Source organism: Sceloporus undulatus, chromosome 5 (assembly GCF_019175285.1).
Source record: "Sceloporus undulatus isolate JIND9_A2432 ecotype Alabama chromosome 5, SceUnd_v1.1, whole genome shotgun sequence".
NCBI classification, from domain to species: Eukaryota; Metazoa; Chordata; class Lepidosauria; order Squamata; family Phrynosomatidae; genus Sceloporus; species Sceloporus undulatus.
The window spans coordinates 64,687,727-64,706,493 of NC_056526.1; the positions used below are offsets into that span (position 1 = coordinate 64,687,727).

General features: G+C 36.4%; 1 protein-coding gene across 1 annotated transcript in view; it reads right to left on the reverse strand.

Moving 5' to 3' along the window:
- Positions 1-1,066: 1,066 nt before the first annotated feature.
- Positions 1,067-18,767, reverse strand: part of CNTN1 (contactin 1) — a 219,719-nt gene continuing 202,018 nt past the window's right edge. Inside the window, 6 exon segments of the mRNA XM_042469611.1 lie at positions 1,067-3,872; positions 4,810-4,966; positions 6,854-6,966; positions 7,548-7,734; positions 9,673-9,776; positions 13,776-14,010. Of these exon segments, the coding sequence (XP_042325545.1) occupies positions 3,793-3,872; positions 4,810-4,966; positions 6,854-6,966; positions 7,548-7,734; positions 9,673-9,776; positions 13,776-14,010 (876 nt within the window). The 3' untranslated portion in view covers positions 1,067-3,792.

Here is an 18,767-nt window from a genome sequence, read left to right on the forward strand (position 1 = left end):
ACATGGTGTAAAGACTCCCAATTCTCACTAACCCTTGCCAGCTTAACCAAAGGACAATAGTTCCTCCACTATGGTTTAATGCAATTATATAAACATTCTTCTATTTTCCTCCCTCACACACATAAAAATCTGCACCAGACAATGGTCAGAGATGCTAACAAAAAAAAATCTACTTCCATATTTCACTCATCATGCCAGGAACAAAATTTGTTGCCTTTTCATTCTTGCTTCCAGACTGATTTCCCAGAGCCAATGAAGAATCTTGAACTGAGAACTTGGTTTAAAAAAATAAAATCTGAGAGGAGGGATTCAAGGGGCACAAGTCTCTGGATTCTAAGATTCTATATTAGAAAGACATTTCACATAGTCTGCTCAAGACAGAATCACATCACATCATGGGAAAAGAAGCAAAAATATTTTTCCCCAGGAAAAAATATTTTCCTTATGCAATTGTTTAAAGTTGGTTGCTAGACATGTTTGCACTCTCTGCTTCTGTGCAACTTCCCCCATGATGTATTTTTTCATTATTAGACACACTAGTGATTCCAGTCATCAGGGTTCATATATAGAATAGGAATACAACAGAACTACACAACAGAAAACATGAAGCTATTTGGTGACCTAACTAAGGGCTTACAAAGCCTCATCCTCCTAGATCAGAGAGAAATTATCCAAACAGGGAACAAGATGTTAACATAAAATCATGACAAGATTCACCAACAGAATTTGTTTATGAGTTTGTTTCACTCATTGCCAATTTAGAAGAACAGCAAGGACAAACACCTCAACACTGGAAATGAGAGACTGTCAAATATGGTCATGAAAATCAGTACTTAGAACTTAACTCGAGTAGAAACCAATAACAACCAAATTGGAATTATAACTTGGAAATTTTTATATCTTTGGTTACCCTACAAATTATTGTATAATTTTGCATCACCATGTTTTTTCTCTCCTCAACTATGTAGTATACATTAAGTAAGATTTTATATTTCACTATTTCCAACTGAAAGACAACATAAATATTTGACTACAACAAGAATCAATTCATATTTTTTTTTAAAAAAGAAGAAAAGGTAATTTTATGTTTTCAGCATTCACAATGGGGAACCTGCATTATCAAAGGGAAAAAATCAATTAAGCCATAAATTCCAAGATTGTGAAAAATTTCTGAAGGACAATTTGTCTCTATGGATGTGGTTCTTCCCATTTTTGTCTCGCTCATCCTGCAAAAATATTGACTCAACCCTCTGGAAAAGTCAAGTGACAATTGTTGCATGTGAAGTACCATTAATACATTTATTTAATTATAATTTATTTTTCAACCATAAAATGGACAAAGCATGGTCCTGGTCTACTCCATAGGAAAAATAATGATAAAAAGGAACTCAAAAATCCAAAAGTCACCAGTATCAAGGAATACTAAGTTCAATATTACCTGGAATACAAAGAAACAACCAATTTGTCTATCTATAGAAACTTTAATTAAGAACCTTGCATTGTAAAGCAGATGATACAGTGAATAATTAGTTGTGCTGACAATTGTTGGGGACTGTAGGTCCCAGTAAAATTTGAGCATTTTTGTGCAACAATGTAAATTGGGGATTAGCTAATTAATATGACTGATGAAAACTCTGTGTTGCAGATTAAATTAAATATGTGTGCTTTGACCTTCCAAATTGTCTTCATGCAAAAACGATCTGGTTTTGTTCCTTATGTGTTAGAAAATTAAAGGCAATCATGCATTTTGGCAAAAAAATTTAGTTGTATTGCAGGTTATATAAAAATGAATTACATTGGCTAAAAACTGAACCAAATTAAAACATACCACAGATGGATTCCAAAGTATTAGTTCCTCTTGCATGAAGACATCTTTGTTTCTTTCAAAGAAGTACATAATTTATGAAACTCAGTAGTGCTTGTACAGCTTTGGACATTCTTCTACATGGAAATTATAATTTTCACCTACTTTTTAAAAAAGTTTCAACTTGTAACAAAGAGTCAAAATTAAAATAAAACAGTATTATTGATATTTCTCATGACAAATCTAGACTTTTAAAATGTAAATTTACAGTACAAAAATTATACAAATTAAAGAAAGAGTGTAAAGTATTGACAGGTCTGTTCTTTCTTCACGAAGACAGTAGTATCATGGGCGGCTACAGTATCAGTCCTATAAAGTTCAGTTCTATCTCTAAAGCAGCTAGCGAGGCTGTGCTAATAAAATATGATTCAAAGCTTATAATTCTTGAAGCATCAGACATTGCACTATTACTTGAGCCAGCTGATTCAATATCACTTGAGTGGTGCATCCCCCCTTCCCCACATTCACACCATATTCCCAGCACACCATGGACTCTGAAAGAAATTGGCATTTCTTTTTTTAATAACTTTAAATACAGCATAGAAACAGTCAGAACAAAGACATTCTGTATCTCCTATAGGGATTCCAGTTTTGAAAGCATAACTAAAACTTAAAAAACAGGCAGAACGGTTGAGATAGTTCTGAATTTTAACAACATATTTTTCTATCTTTTGGGATTATTAAACAGGGGAAAATCATATTAGAACTTTACAACTCTTATTTACAGCTCTAGGAAGTAGAACAATATTAATTTATTGGAAAATGCAAATCATTCTCCTAACGGTTGGCCTTCACTAAATTAAGGCAATATATGTGTCACAAAAAAATAACTCTCAGGATAAGTTTTGCTATGTGCTACACTTTTCTTTCTTTCTTTTTACTGCATATCCTATCTGTTGTTACTATAGATGATTCACACTAAAGTGCTACTTTAAATATTCTATCCATTTTAATATTGATCCTAACATGGAATCATTTTTCAAATCTCACTGTACCATTATATTGGCTGTTTAAAGACTGAGGCTGTTTATAATCTTGATATTTAAATCTGGTATTTTATGACTGTGGCAATAATTGTTGGATACATCTTAAATAAATTTGCTTATATAGCCATTAATATCCTTTACAGCAAAACAAACCTCTCTGTGACTGAGAAAAATCACACTTGGCTTGACTAGCATTATTTGTAAAACTACATCTTGAATTAGTCTATCATATTAAAATTAAGGTGCTGGGAAATTCTTTACTGTTATTATTGGTATAACACCTCCAAATCCATCTGAAATAAGATTCATTGTTAATGAACTTAGATTCCAGTGTTCTCAACCCACAATTTAATCACTTCAAGAAGAAAAGCTGCAAAATAATAATAATCATAAAATAAATGAGAGCAATGTATTTGCTTTGACTGTATCTCTAAAAACTTGGAATGTCATAAATGACATGGGCCATTCGAAAATATGCAGTACACAAAACATATAGGATAGTACGGACAGACGTAGTTACTCCTACATATACCACATACAATCAACATTTCAATCTCTATTATGTTTTCACAATTTGTTATTAAAGTTAAAGCACCTATGTGTGGTGATTTTACTTTTTCTGTACAGCCTATGTTATTGGGTTTTAACACTGTAACTTGCCCGATTGGACTGAATCATGCAACTGTCGCAGATCAGCACAAGTGTTTCATAAGGCATAATTGGAACAAGTTAAAAATCATTTCTCAAACTTTCAAAAGTTGAGTTGCTTGATGAAGGAGTTCCTGGATGCCTCAGTCTTTGAAGTCCATAGGAGGATAATTTGCTTGAAAGTGTAATTTATTTGGCTTAGGATGGTGCCACAGAGATCAAAATGGAACTGAAATCCTCTCAGGTTGGAAGGTTCTTTGCACTAAATTGTGGACGTGTTAAATCCAGCTACATTCAGAATCCCAAGGAGGCAAGGATACCAATGGCAGGCAGCAATAAACCAAGACAACTAGGTGATATTCCCACAGCAGCTCCTAGAAATCAAAGTGATAGTTTGTTTGTAAAAAAAGGAAAAGAAAATCAAGGGAGAGCCATTATATTAAACACTTACTGAAACCAAATGTAAAACAAACTTGTTCTTCAATGTCAATTTTGTTATAAAATCATTTCTGAATATTTTTATGACTGATTTTTAAGAAATGAAAACCTGGCATGCATGGTACCTACTTGTTTTATTTGATACTATAGTATTTAAGAAACCAGTGCTAGATCTCTGAAAATCATATAATTTTTCCTCCTTCTCTCTTGCTGCACTCCACATGTAGAATGCCTTTTACACAAAAATCCATTTGGTATTAATCCCAGCCTCATTTCAACATGATTATGTCAAGTGCTGTGCAAAACCTATAGCCCTATATAAATAAACTTTAATAATAACAATAACAACAACAGGTGACAACATTTAGTTGTTGGTTTTGGTCCTCTGATTCATTTTCTGTTTTAAATTGCTTGGATTGCTTGGATTGTTTGCAAGTTATATTTTCAATATGTAAAAATAACCTCTTTCCAGATTCCTGTTGTTCCTTGCTACCATGTCTGCTTTCCACGTCTTCTTCAGGTGACCAGGGTGAGATTTACACCAGAGAAGGTTTAATCTAACAAGCAGTGTTTTCTAATAAACACGCCACTTTAGGAAGCTGGATTTATTCTAGAAATGTCTTGATTTCTAGACAATTAAGTGAAGCAATTTGGCACTATAAGTTGGTGAAGGTGTGACAGAAGGTGTTGGCAGAATCAATGGCAAAGTTCTTCTGTCCCCTGCAAAACAGTGGCCTGAGGTGGATACCTCATCCTCCCTTTAGGTCAGAGCAATTTTACAACCAAAATACCCATTCAAAAGTAACAATTCTGGCAAAAAGGGAATCTATACTTTTAAATCTCAAAGTCAGGTGTATTATAAAGTCAACATACCTGGAATTCTTACTTGAGCTACTTCTCCATCTCCTCCTTCACTGTGAACTCGGACTTCAACAACGTACTGACCCTTAAGAGGAGCAGGAACTTCTATATAATGTTTACCAGTCTTAAATAATGTGCCATTAAATTGGCCATCTGGTCTATAGAGCACCTTTTCAAGACAAAATATAATATGGCATCAGATGTGAGACCACAATATACTTCAAGCACAAAAATATATACTCTGGTCTAAGAAAACCATCAAAATAGCTAAAAGAATTAAATAAACCTTTTTCATTAAACAATAGCAAAGCAAATTGACTTGTTTTAAAGGGAAAGTTCAGGTACTTAAACTGATTTCCAGTTTTAAGTATCTCTGCCTGGCTAACACAGAGATGTAATTCTTTAACTAGGGCCCGTTACACACGGGCACCGTAGGATGGACTCATGGTGACATTATCACAGGTTTTTTGGGGGGCTGAGAGTGTGTGACTCACAGACCACAGCTCCCAATACTTGGCACCCCTACTGAAAGAAGGAAAGATCCATAATTATCACCTTCATTAATCTTCATAAAAAAACTCAGGGGCTGAACGGACCGCCCCTAATGGGTGGCCTGCAGCTGCCTCTTTCATTGCCAAATCAAGGCCACGGCAATTAAATGCCACGGCCCCGATCTGGCATTTCCGCAGCGCAAAACAGAGACGTGAAAAGCAGCTCCTTTTTGCACTGCAGAAAGGGTGCCCTGTAAGTGCTGTGCCGAAGACATGGCATGACACTGCCTGCCATCTGGGCAGGCGGATGGCAGCATTTGGGTGGCCAGCATGCAGATGTCCCTGTTGAGGCCTTCTGTTGCCTGATTTTAGTAATGCAGTGCATTAATTAACACATATTATAATGTGTAATGGGTTTTGCAGTAGTTTCTACAGAGTTATGCAGTAGAGCTGAATATTTCTGACTCAGTAAGGAATAATCTGTCAATTTGGATTTATCAGAAGTCTAAATTTTTCTTGTATTAATTTCACTTTATTCCAAAATTTTGATATTTGATATTTTGATATTCTGTCTCAAACATTGGGGTTTTTTTTTAAAGTTTACATTTGTTTGTGTTTTTCAGACCAGCCCTTAACATTATTGTATGCAATTTTGTGTAATATATACATTCTTGTAAGCATTTTTTGTTAATTAACATACATTTTATTAGTATATATTAAACTTTACACTTTCTTAATATCAATTAATATGGGGTTGGTTATAAGCATTTTATAGGATTTTTGTATTTATATGTGGAGAAGTGCAAAATAGCTTTTATTGACATATTGCAAGGACAGGAACCATGAGGCCCTCCATATGTTGTCAGACTGCAGCTGCAAGTATCTGTTACCATTAGTTATGCTGCCAAGGGGCTTCTGGAAACAGTCAGACAACATATGAAGGCCCATATAATTGGCATCCCTGTTATATTGGCCTGAAAGTGCAAAATAAAGTAAGTTCATATTAAAATGTGATCTAAAAGTATTCTCCCCAATTGTACCATCTCATTGTATTGATTTCCTGGCAAGACTTATATCTAGAAAACAAGAACTAGAAGACAGCATCACTTGGAGGCAATCATGAACACTGGCGCAGTGGTTAAATGCCTGTACTGCAGCCATTCGCTCACAAACCATAAGGTTGTGAGTTCAATACCGGTCAGAGGCTAAGGGTTGACTCAGCCTGGCATCTTTCCATGGGTCACTAAAATGAGTACCCAGCTTGTTGGGGGCAATTAGCTTACAATTGTAAACTGCCTAGAGACTGCTTAGGTGGTATGAAGCGGTATTTAAATGAAGCTGCTATTGCTATTTAATCAAAGAATTTATATTTGCCTAATTGATGTTAGTGTTGCACACCTTAGAGGTTGCTCTTTTTTGTGGCTATAAAAGCTGATGAGAAATAGTCTAATAGTTGTCTTGCTTTCAAATGATTGAGATAAAACTAAAACAAGAAAATGAAAATGATACAGCATAGTACTCAAAAATTAGACTGTGAATCCAAATTATATTAATACAAATCTTACTTTATATCCTTTCACAGTAGATTCATTAGACTGTGATTTAACGTGGTCCCATGTGATGATATACTTTGAACCAGACCTTACAGCACTGATAATTCTTGGTCGTTGCCTTGGAGCTGAAAAATATCACATATCCTTCATGCCAACAAGTACTACTGATCCTTTATTGTACAACTACAACTTGTCCTGTGAACCCTCCTTTAATCAATCAATTTTTTTTGCTCTCATTTTAAAAAAAGAATTTGTGGTTGCTATTGATAATTAATGACTGCCAGCAATTTTAAGCTTTATTCGTAAAGGCAGTATGTATATTTTAAAATAAATTCTGATGTAACTGAAAAGCAACATTGTTTTAATGATCCAGGATGGTTGCATTTTCTGTAACATTTTCTCTAACATTTTATCTTCAAGGTTTTATAATAACAGATAGCCTGACAAAACTGAATGCCATAAAATGGGGAAAAATTGCTAACAGCTGGCATCTATGCATAGTTTTTAATGATAAAGTATAGCATTGACACTCATAGGCCAATATTTTTCATTACTTTATTTTTGCCTTCTTTCACTTTTACTACTTTATTTTTCCCTTCTATCTGTATAATGAGAAATAATAAGTGATATAAAACTTATAATAAAACTGATTTATAAAGCACAGAATAATATTAAAAATGAGGAAATCGCCATACAAGCTACTTACGTGCTTTTTCTGTAAGAAAACCCAGCGGTGGTGTGGTAGGTCCAAATCCGGCTGTATTGAAAGCTGTCACATCTGCATAATATTGTGTGTCAGGTTTCAGATTTTCTAGCCTTACTGAAAAATTCATACTGCCCACTTGTAGTCTATTTGCAGCTCCTTCCTTTTCACGACTGGACCAATAACGGATCTGTAAATATGATCAAGGCAGAAGAGATTTCTATAAATAATGCTTCTTGATTAATGTGTGGGTTCAAAAACATGAGAAATTATTTTTGAGAACAGAAGAGATTTCAAATCTAACTCAAATTTCACAGACAAAAAGGCAAAGATTCTGTTCAGACCAAGCAGATTAACTATTTGCGTAACACAAAACATCTGAATGACTAAACGTCTTAGCCCAAATCTTCAAATCAGAATCAGAAATAGACACCATGAGGAACAACACATAGTACTAGATATGCTACTAGAATGTAAAGAATACTCGCAAATTCTCTCAACCACATCCAAAAAGGGTCCCTTGACATTTCAAAATTTCCTGTTGAAAAAATGATTAACTGCCATGAGCTTATTTCTACTGTGGGATTCTTCTGGATTTCTGCTAGCTATAGGGTGGCTTTGTGTTCTTGAATGAAAAGTCTACATGATCTAAAACAGCACTGTTCAAAGTGCTTGTCAGGGGACTGGCATTGGCCAACAAGTCTTGAGCTGCTTGACCCTGTCAAGGTTACAGTAAATAAAGAAACAATTGTAGCCAATAGTGGTCCCTTGCACACTGGAAAAAAATCTGTCAGCTTGGGAAGCACTGGTCTAGTATATTGGTTGGTAGAGTGAAGATATATGTTGGTGTGTGTGTGTGTGTCAAAAAACTAATTGGATATTAACATCCTCTTGTTATTTACTGATGTATTACTTATGAAATTTGTGGAGTAGTATCCATGTATTGGATCTAATATTTATAGGTTTACTATTGCATTTTTTGTTTAAAAATATTTCACATGGTCCTTTGAATTCTTTGCATTCATACTGATTTTGTACTGTATTAGCTGTTCTGGGCTTCCTACATATCCTAGAAAACAAATCTACTTCTGGCCCTGGGCATGGTTTGGGCAGATGATCCTCTCTCACAATTTCTAAATTTGATAACATTGAAGACCCTCCAGGTATCCTGTTTGCCAGCTGGACAAGGGAGAAGATCTTGAATAGGTGCTATATGCTGTAGATATATTTTCCATACAGAGGTCTAATTGATATTTATACAGGCCTAGGCAGAATATCACAGGCCAAGCCTGTGGTATCCTGCCTCTGGTTCCAACCTGGGTCAGTCTGCAGGTCAGATGTTTACATGTCCGCCTGCCACCGTGCTGCGGAACCACCGATGCTGTGCACCCCTTACCTGCCGCCATGTCACATCTTCTCTGAAGGTCCCTGTCACTGCCCATAAGGGTAGAAGCAGGGTGCCTGGCTACACACATGTGACCAGGTGCCCCCATTCAACCTCACAGGCTGTGACAGGGGTCTTCAAAGAAGACTTGAAGACAGTGGTAGGTAAACAGTAGGTTGTTTTGTCCCACACCAATGCCCTTTGGGCCAGATTGATCCAGGACTACTGGATTGGCATCAAGATCCTGGCCTGGGGCAATGCCAGGTTGGTGGGGGGAGAACATGGGCCTTTTGGCCCATGTGTACAGGCCAAGAAAGAGAGAGTGAGATAACCAAAAAGCTCCTATCATTCCATGACTCTGCATTATTTCTATTTCATTCCAAGCATGACTGCAAAAACAAATCTAAATTCAACATCATTTGTAGCACATTCTTGTTCTACACTAAATGGTTGAACAGACTGCCCCCTAACGGGTGACCTTCAGCCGCCTCTTTCTTTGCCATATCATGCTGCGGCCCTGATCTGGCCTTTCTGCGGGCACAAAAAGGAGCCTGAAAAGGTGTTTCGCTTTTGCGCTGCAGAAAGGGTGCCATAGCTGCATCAGGGCAGCATTGGGGTGTACGTCATGTGGACACCACACTCCCACTCTGCCCCCTGGCTGGCAGTCTGTCAAGGCCCCCAGTACACTGCTGGCAATACTTTGTGATATTATTTAATGAATGAGAATGTATTTTCTTAGCTCACCTCATATCCTGTAACAGCTGGATTAAAAATATGCTCCCAGGAAACAGTAGCTTCTGTGGATGATCTGACTTTTACATTAACATTTCTAGGTCTTTCAGAAGGAGCTGAAAAAAATGAATAGGATTAGTACAAATCATATCAAATACTCTGAATGAGATATATACTGCAGCCAAGTTTTCTTAATGAATACTGTGTATAAAACTGTTATCAAAATGAGCAGAAATACTTAAAGCTCCTCAGGAGCATAGTTATCCCATACTACACATCAATAGATCCGAAGGTTGATGCTAACAATTACAATGTTGCTGATATGACAGGAATAATTTGCTACGAGGTAAAACAGATGGGCAAAATAAAGAGGTTTCTAACTGCTTTGAAAGCAAGGTGTTTAGATGACGCACACCTCTAAAACAGGAGATATTGGACCGAAGCCACACTCCGGGGCTAAAAACTGGAGCAAACAGAACCTGGAATAGTCCAGCTTAGTGTAGAAGATGCATATCTTCATGACTACATATAAAACCCTGAGTGTGGGGCTGTGGCAAAGCAAACAAAATGAAAGTGCAACAACTCCAATGGATGGAATTACAATGTGCATAAACCAGACAGTCCAAAGGCTGGCATGGGGTGAAGGGGCTGATGGGAGCACCATGATTGTGCTTTGCCAATGCATCACTCACCCACCAATGTACCAATGCCCTGTGGAGTATCTCACATGTGACTATGTGGCCAATCTAAGGGATGGCCAAGCAATGGGTTGGCATCTACGCAGGTGTGTTCATGTGATGGTGTACATGCATGGTGGGGAGGCAACACCAAAAATTAGCCACTGGCATGGCTTGATGCCACACTGTGCAGTTGGGCCAAGAACATTTGACCCACCTTGGGAGTTGGCCTTGAGGGCAGAGGGGGTTCAACAAGCTCTGGGGGAAAAATGAACCACTTTTTCCTGCCCAACTTCTCCAGTCCATTGATGGTGTTCCTTCAATATATTTAGTTCTCTTTCAAAAATGCAAATCTATGAAAACACTTGTCCCTCCATATTCACTAGGGTTAGGGGCACAAGACCCCCATGAATATGGAAAAACTGCACATAAAAAAACACCATGTTTTTATCTAAGAGGACACCTCTCTAGGAATCTCTAGGTCCTCCAGTGCAACTCTGTGGTCAATCTCCAACAGACACTGACTATAACTGTGATGGAGGAGCTACAAATGGCTAGTAGAGTATTCTCTCTAGGAATCTCTAGGTCTTTCAGTGCAACTTTTAGTTAAAGTTGACCATAGAGTTGCACTGGAGGACCTAGATATTCCTAGAGAACATATTAATCAAATCCATGAATAATCAAATCCAAAATATCAAATCCGCAAATATGGAGGGATGAGTGTATCTAAAAATCCACTTCTGCTTAACTTTTGGTGTAGGTTTGTGTAATCTTATAAAAATTCTGCTAGTGTGTTCAGTTTTACTTGTTTTAATCTGATTTTATTCAGGTCTTGAAAAAATTACTTGCATTTTTTTTTATCACTGAGTTGTAAATAAACCTAACGAGTCAAGGTTCCACTGCACTTTCAGGATACAGAAGCAGGTTTTGTAGAATAATACTGCTCCGGCATCAATTTAATGCTTAAAATATGTTTCCTTTTTTCCTTAGCACACAAAGACCTACGTAAATCCAACTTTTATTCCCACCTACAGTAGATTAATCAAATCAGTAGAATTTACATGAGTGTTGTTTTAGTAAATTTCTATTGATTAAATGGTTGTAATATAAACACCTTATTAGTACATTTCTATTGATTCAGTGGTTTTATAATCTAAGGATCATTGGCCAACTTTCTGTATGGGTTAATGCTCAATTAGCCCAACATGTCTGAAAACAATCTCACTTTGGTGGGATATTCCCAGGATCTAAACCCTGTTTATCCACAGGATTTGGGCACTTTGGCTCCCATGTGATAAGGTCCTAACTGGGATTAATTATTGAATTTAGGGCAAATTATGAATTCTGACTGTGTTTCTTACTGGACGTGCCTGTACACAAAAGCTGAGTGTTCTCTATCATGCTGCTGGGAGACAGAATGGATGTCTATGAACATGAAACCATGTTTGTATAACTGCATCATGTTTCAGTACAATTAAAATTGGGATTGAAAAAGAGTTGTAAATGCTGTATTCTTTTCAATTGTTTATTGTTTCTGAAAACTTTTAGATTGGAAGGTTTTAATACAGTTCTTAGTTTAATTCGATTCTAATGTGGCTTTTTGTATGTTTTTAATTGTAAACTATGTTGAATCCCAATCTTGGGGAAAATATGGGATATTAATAAAGATGATGATGATGATGATGATGATGATGATGATGATGATGATGACATAAATAAATGCACCCATGCTTATTTTTACTTAAGTTAAATTCAAGATTAAATAAGTAGTTAATATAAAGGAAGTGCAGTGTCTAGAAAGGATTTCATTTTCCAAGCAAAAATCAATGCTGTTTTGGAAATCTTCAGAAACAAGTTGCAACAGACAAGCTCAGGAAACCTTTCATATACTTCATCAGCTAACTGGGCATCCATTCAACTATGCATCAAAATGGTCACTGTTCAGGGAAATCCAGTTTCAGCTCGAATGAACAGTGTCAAGGAAACCCAAATCTTCTTGTATGGGGCATTATGGTTTAAAATTAGCTTTCAGTAACAGCTAATATATCACCCACAAAATTCTAATCTGTTATGCGGAAAAACAAAGGCAGTGGATTTTCACATGGTTGTCATAACTAACTGGTTCCCTGAAGCTTTTCAACATATGGATTTATCTCAAGATCAGTACATGATACACCTCATTAATATAAAGAATGAATGATCTAATTAATGCAAAGAGTGATCAAATTTTTCTATATAATTTACAGCTATGTGGATGATGAGAATTAAAATCTATGGTAACAAAAATGAGGATGCCTAGGACTAGAGCTGGACATAGTTGTGGACAATATTCCTCCAACTCCAAAATGCCCTGTAATGTGTTTGTACAATTCATAACCTGCTTCTAACATTAAAATGTATAATTTATTTAGAGAGTTCACATTTTAAAATTTGTACAGGAAGTTTGGTTATATTTTTAGTGTGGTGCCATAATCCAAGATCAAATTGACACACTCATTACACGTGAGGGGCAAGGCACGTCAGGAAGCGCCGCCCCTCACGCATAATGATGGCGCCTCAAGGGGCCCATCTGTAACATGCCATAATTACTTTTCAAAAACATCTTGACTAGGGTTAGTAATTTCTGAATAATGCATAATAAAAGTACTGTTTATATATTCAGGCCATAGCCCTGCTCTGGTATTAATTTAAAAGTTCATAAGGAAGGGACAGACAAAGGGATGCACTTCTTCACATAGTATATAGTTATGAAGTGCATTATCACAAGATAACCAACAACCCTAATAAATCAAAATGAGACACATTCATGGAAGATAACTCTATCAGTTGCTTCTGGTCAAGATGGCCATACATTATTTTGTCAGAGTGTCAGAGTCAATGTGTCTCCAACTCCAAGTTTGGAAAAGTTACTCTTACAGATTACAAATCCCAGAATCACCTAGCTGTCTGATCCAGGTCTTGCTCTAAGAAATTCCAGCTCAGATGTAGTTTCAACTTAGTTATGGCAAGAACAATGGCTTACCAAGATGTCATAAATTTCTTCTCTATGTCTGCATTGTGTGCTTGCAATGGATACACTAAAATGAGTGGTCTTCTCCAACTGGAACTGTTTAATGCAATGGAAATGGAACAAGAGTGTGTAGATATTACACTGGTCATGCAAATAGTTAAGTCGCAGGACCAGTCTGTTTAGTGCGAATTAAGCAGCTAGTACATTAGAAAGCCAGTATGGTGTAATGACTTGAGTGTTGGAATATGACTCTGGAGATCACGGTTCAGTTCCCTGATCAGCCATGGAAATCCACTGGGAAATCTTGGGTGAGTCACACACTCTCAGCCCCCGCTCCCAAGTCCACAAGTCAGAAACTAATTGAAGGTACACAAAAAAACAACACATTGGAAGGTACTCTTAACTCACACCACACAATTTCTACTTACCATCTTCTGCTGAATAGATGATAGCAGTAAGGCTAAATGGTCCTTCACCTTTGTTATTAAATGCTCTCACTTTCACTTGGTACTGTGTTGAAGGAGGCATTGATTCATCCTTATGCACATATCGACCAATATCAGGCTGAGGAACTGTAACTCTTTTCCAGTCTTTTTGATCAAAGGACTTGAATGCTACTACATATCCAAAATTATTACCAAAGTGATACTCTCTTGGCAAAGGCTACAAAACAAAAAAGTAAGATTTATGTTTACAAGTAGGGGCATACAACAAATATTAATGAGTACACATATGCCATAGAAAGAGTTTTCCTTTACAGGGTCAACTTTCAAGTTGTTCAGGATCTTGGAAGATTTCTGGAGGAATATTAAATGAAAGGGTATCTTCCGTCCACTCACCACAAACCACTACTATAGTGTGTGTGGGGGGGGGGAGGATTATTACCATGGATTTAGTATCTGCATGAGCCCATTAGGGTTTTAAGATCATCGAGAGAGGTCCTCTTCTCTGTTCCACCACCTTCTCAGTCTCATTTAGTGGGAATAAGGGAGAGGGCCTTCTGAGTGGCTGCTCAGATTTTGGATTTCCCTCCCCAAAGAGATCAGGATGACCCCATCATTGCTGTCCTTCTGGTGGCAATTTAAAACATTTTTGTGTCACCAGGCCTTTACTAATAGTCGAGGGTGGTTTCTTAATGCTGTGTGGTGCTGATTTTGAATTTTTTTTAAAGGTCTGTATATAGTGTTATTTTTATTGTTTCAATGTGTTTCATTACTTTTAATGGGTCCTGCTTTTCACACTTTTATCTTTTTAATTGCATTTTATTCTTAAATGAATGACATGTTTCAATACTGTACTAGTTTAATTCTATTTCAATGCTCACTTTTGATTTTTTTTAAAAAAATTGTAGATTGTTTTAATTTGTAGGCTGCTTTGTGTCTCAATTTTGGGAGAAAAGTGGGATGATGATAATAATGATGATGATAATGTTAATTATAATAATAATAATAATAGAAACTTTCTACATTTGTAAAATAATTGTTATAGAAAGTTCTCAAAAATTTTAGCCCAAATGATCTTTTTTTTTTTATTCTTTTCTTTCAGCTTTTATCCCTAATTCAGTGGAAATGATCCTTAAATCAGAAGTCATGTTTTCAAAGAAGTAGCCATGTTAGTCTCTAATAGCATGAAAAGGAGGAAGGATGAGGGAATGAAAAAAAAGGAATATAGCAGCACCATTAAGACTAACTAGTTTTTATTTTAGCATGAACGTTCATGGATATAAACCCACTTCTTTCAAATGCAATACAGATAGTTCTACAATTTTATCACATTTCATTATTTATTCTACATGTGTTTCCACATATTAAACTGTAAAAAATCGGTTTTCTGACACAGAAAAAAAATTCAGAGAGGAGTTAATCCATGTTTTTATACTTTCTTTTAACTAGATGAGACTGCAGGTGCATCTATAATGTAGAAATAATGCACTTTGACACCACTTTAGCTGTCATACCCCATCCAAAAGGATCCTGGGATTTATAATTTTGGGCCAAACACACTGCAGAAATAATCCAGTTTGAAATCGCTTTAATTGCCCTGGATCAATGATAGGGAATCATGGGAAATGTATCTTGTTGTGGCACCAGAGCTCTCTGACAGAGAAGGCTAAATGTCTCACAAAACTACAGTTCTCAGAATTTCCTAGCACTGAACCAGGGTAGTTAATGCGGTCTGAAACTGGATTTTCTCTGCAGTGTGTTTTGGCACTTTGTGAGGCAGCACCACTCTTTGTCATAGCTAAAAACCTTCATCTTATGGATCTGAGGATTACATAGGATGGAGGTAAAGCACTTAAAAGTGTTGTCAAACTGCATTATTTCTACAGGGTAGATGCACCCACAGAAGAAATAGCTGTCAAGTGGAAAGTACCAGATTCAGTTCCTGGTTTCTCTCAGCAAGGATGCAAAAGTCTCACCTGAGAACAATACTGGATGGAAAATGAGTTATCTTGGACTAGGCTGACAAATGGTGAGCATTTAATTCCTTTGGGAAATGTATATTATTTTTTTGTCCTATTATTAGTTTAGACACAGAATAGTAGGCCCAAGATCCTATATACTTTCAATATAGAATCTATGTACATCCAACGTAGTTACACTGGATCCCAAAGATGGACAACAAATAGGATCCCATACATTTTCAGCATAGCATAAATACATGCCAGTGTAGTGCACTAGATCCCAAATTTGTACAATCCACAGGACAAAGGATGCCATGCCTGTGAATTCATACAGTTGATGAGCTTCCCACCCACGTCAAGACTGAGATAGAAGGTGGTGTGTGTATCTGTCACATAAGTGACTGCAGTTTGGGCATCATTTATACAACATGCCTTAACAGGAACCCAGCCTACCTTCTAATTTGCATTATGAAAAATGGTCAGAAGTTGTAAAACAGTGGAAGGAGTTTCATATTCATAATTCTACTTCCAAACCAAGATTTGAAAGTATCTCACCATTTGGGATTTAATGAATCAGAGTAAATCCTCAAGGTATGCCAACTTGCCTTATGTTTTGTTCTCATGCCATAATTACTGCAATTACTGGAATACAAAATGCTGTCTGCATATTTTAGAAAACTGACCCACAGCCTTAGCTGAACCAGTTTATTTACACTGAGCCAGGTTTGCAGTGCAGAATCAAATTCTTTAACATCTTGGATACACATGAGAGAAAACTGGGAATAAGGAAATATTCTCATATGCCGTAACTGCAAATTTACCTATCTATTCCTCCGGATTCAACAAATTGCTGCAGTTAGAACAGATGGTAATGCCACCCATTAGATGAGATAAATGTTTGTTATATGTTTGGGTCCGTGTGAAAGAATAAACTGATCTTGTTTTGGGATTCTCTGATCTTGCATTAGTCACCATCCCCCTGGTTATAATTTTAAAAATTTAGTCGCAGTTGGACTAAAGCTTGTCCCGCAGCTTTTCAAGCATGGGAAAATCCTGCGCTTGAAAAGCCACAGGACAAGCACAGGTTACACATGGGCTGCAGATGGGGGAATGCGGTAAGACCCATCTTTAACATTAAACACATGTGTATCCCATTGGGAAAACAATGGGATAAAGCCCATGCAATAATCTCCAAAGATTAACAGCAGTTTTAGTCATGGTTTATAAAGCCCGTGTGGTAATCTCCTTTAAAGTTCTCATTTCTAAACCTAGTGGTTCCTCCTGGCCCACAATGAAGAATGCTTTCTAATGGATGGTGAGGAATATGCAGCAATTGGGCTTATTAATAAAATGAAAATAAGTTAGGAACTTTTTGACTGAGAGGAGAAATATCATCACATGGTAAAGGACACATGCTTGCATGCACATGCTCATCTTTATCAAAACCAAACACAACTTCTCAAAATTAGACATTAAATAAGTGAAGGAAGTGAAGGAAAAGAAGTTTTCCCTATTCAAGTCTACATGCTCCACTTCCTAATTCCCTGTTCTCTGCCATTAGCCAAACCATGAACTTTTATTCCAATTACTTGGAAACAATACTTAGGAAGAATATTCCTCAGAAAAACAGAACACAATGAAGCAATAAGTGTTGGATCGACTGATGAATTTACACTAAGGATGAATCTGCACTTCAGGAATAATACAGTTTGACACTGCTTTAACTGCCACAAGTTCATGCTATGGAATACTGGGATTTGTAGTTTGTGATCACACCAGAGGTCTCTGACAGAGAAGGCTAAATAGCTCACATAACTACAAATCCCAGAATACCATAGCATTGAGCCTTGGCAGTTAAAGCAGTGTCAAACTGCACTATTTCTGCAATGTACATTCAGCTTAAATGACTGTAAGTTACTGGTATTCAGATATAACATTTGATGTCCATATATGAATGGAAAACACAAAAATAATATATGAAACACACATGACAGTTAAACAATTTCTCATAGACAAACTTGTTCCTTAACTTGTAAGATCACAAACAAGACGATCATGTACCAAAATTGCAGCTTCATCAAATTTAGCCTCTCTAGGACTAATAATATTGACCTTCTCAAAGATTTCATTCAATTAAATTCTAAGTTGAAAGTACTGTTTGATTTTCCTCTTCTTATCTGCTACTTTCATTTTTTGTAAAGCATAATATGTGAACATGAAAAGATGGAGCCACATCATTATGTAATAGATGAATAAGATGTTCAAAATTATTGACATAGGCTCAGATTATGCTTCCTATGATAACAAAACACTGTTTTGTACTACAGGAGATAAAACACTTGTTCATATAAACTGCTGATAAGAACCAAACAAGCATTTCTTCTGTCCTTTGATTTTAAATTTTACTAGAAGTTTAGTCTTTCTCATCCCATTGACTCTAGGCCATTAATATATTATCATACCTAGAAAACTTCCAAACTGAAGATCAGTAGAATGTGTCCTGTGTTTATACACCCACAAAAAAGATTATATTCCCTATAATTAGAATAAAATATTGTCATAAAAGACCCAGAATTTGCCATCAGGGTAAAGGAGTTCCAGAGCTGTGGGATCATTTGATTAACAGAGCAGCTCAAATAATATTTTAAAATTTAATAAAGTGTAAGAAGAAAAGTGGTGTTTTTAATGAACTGTTCTAAGTAAGAGTCCCAAAGTGCTGTTTCCAGGTTTTATGTGTTTCATAAGTATATTTTATGTAAGTGTGTGTGTGAGAGAGAGAGAGAGAGAGAGAGATGTCTCAGAGAGTTTTCTGCAAGCCCAAAATGCTGGTCCATGTTATATCCATGCAAATTATTCTCCCACACTTGGAATATGTAGAATTCAAAGATATAGCCATGTTAGTCTGTAGAATATGTATATAGAGAGATCTTGTAGCACCTTTGAGATGAACTGAAAGAAAGGAGTTGGCAGCATGAGCTTTCGCAGGCATCTGTTGAAATAGACTGAAGTCTACAAA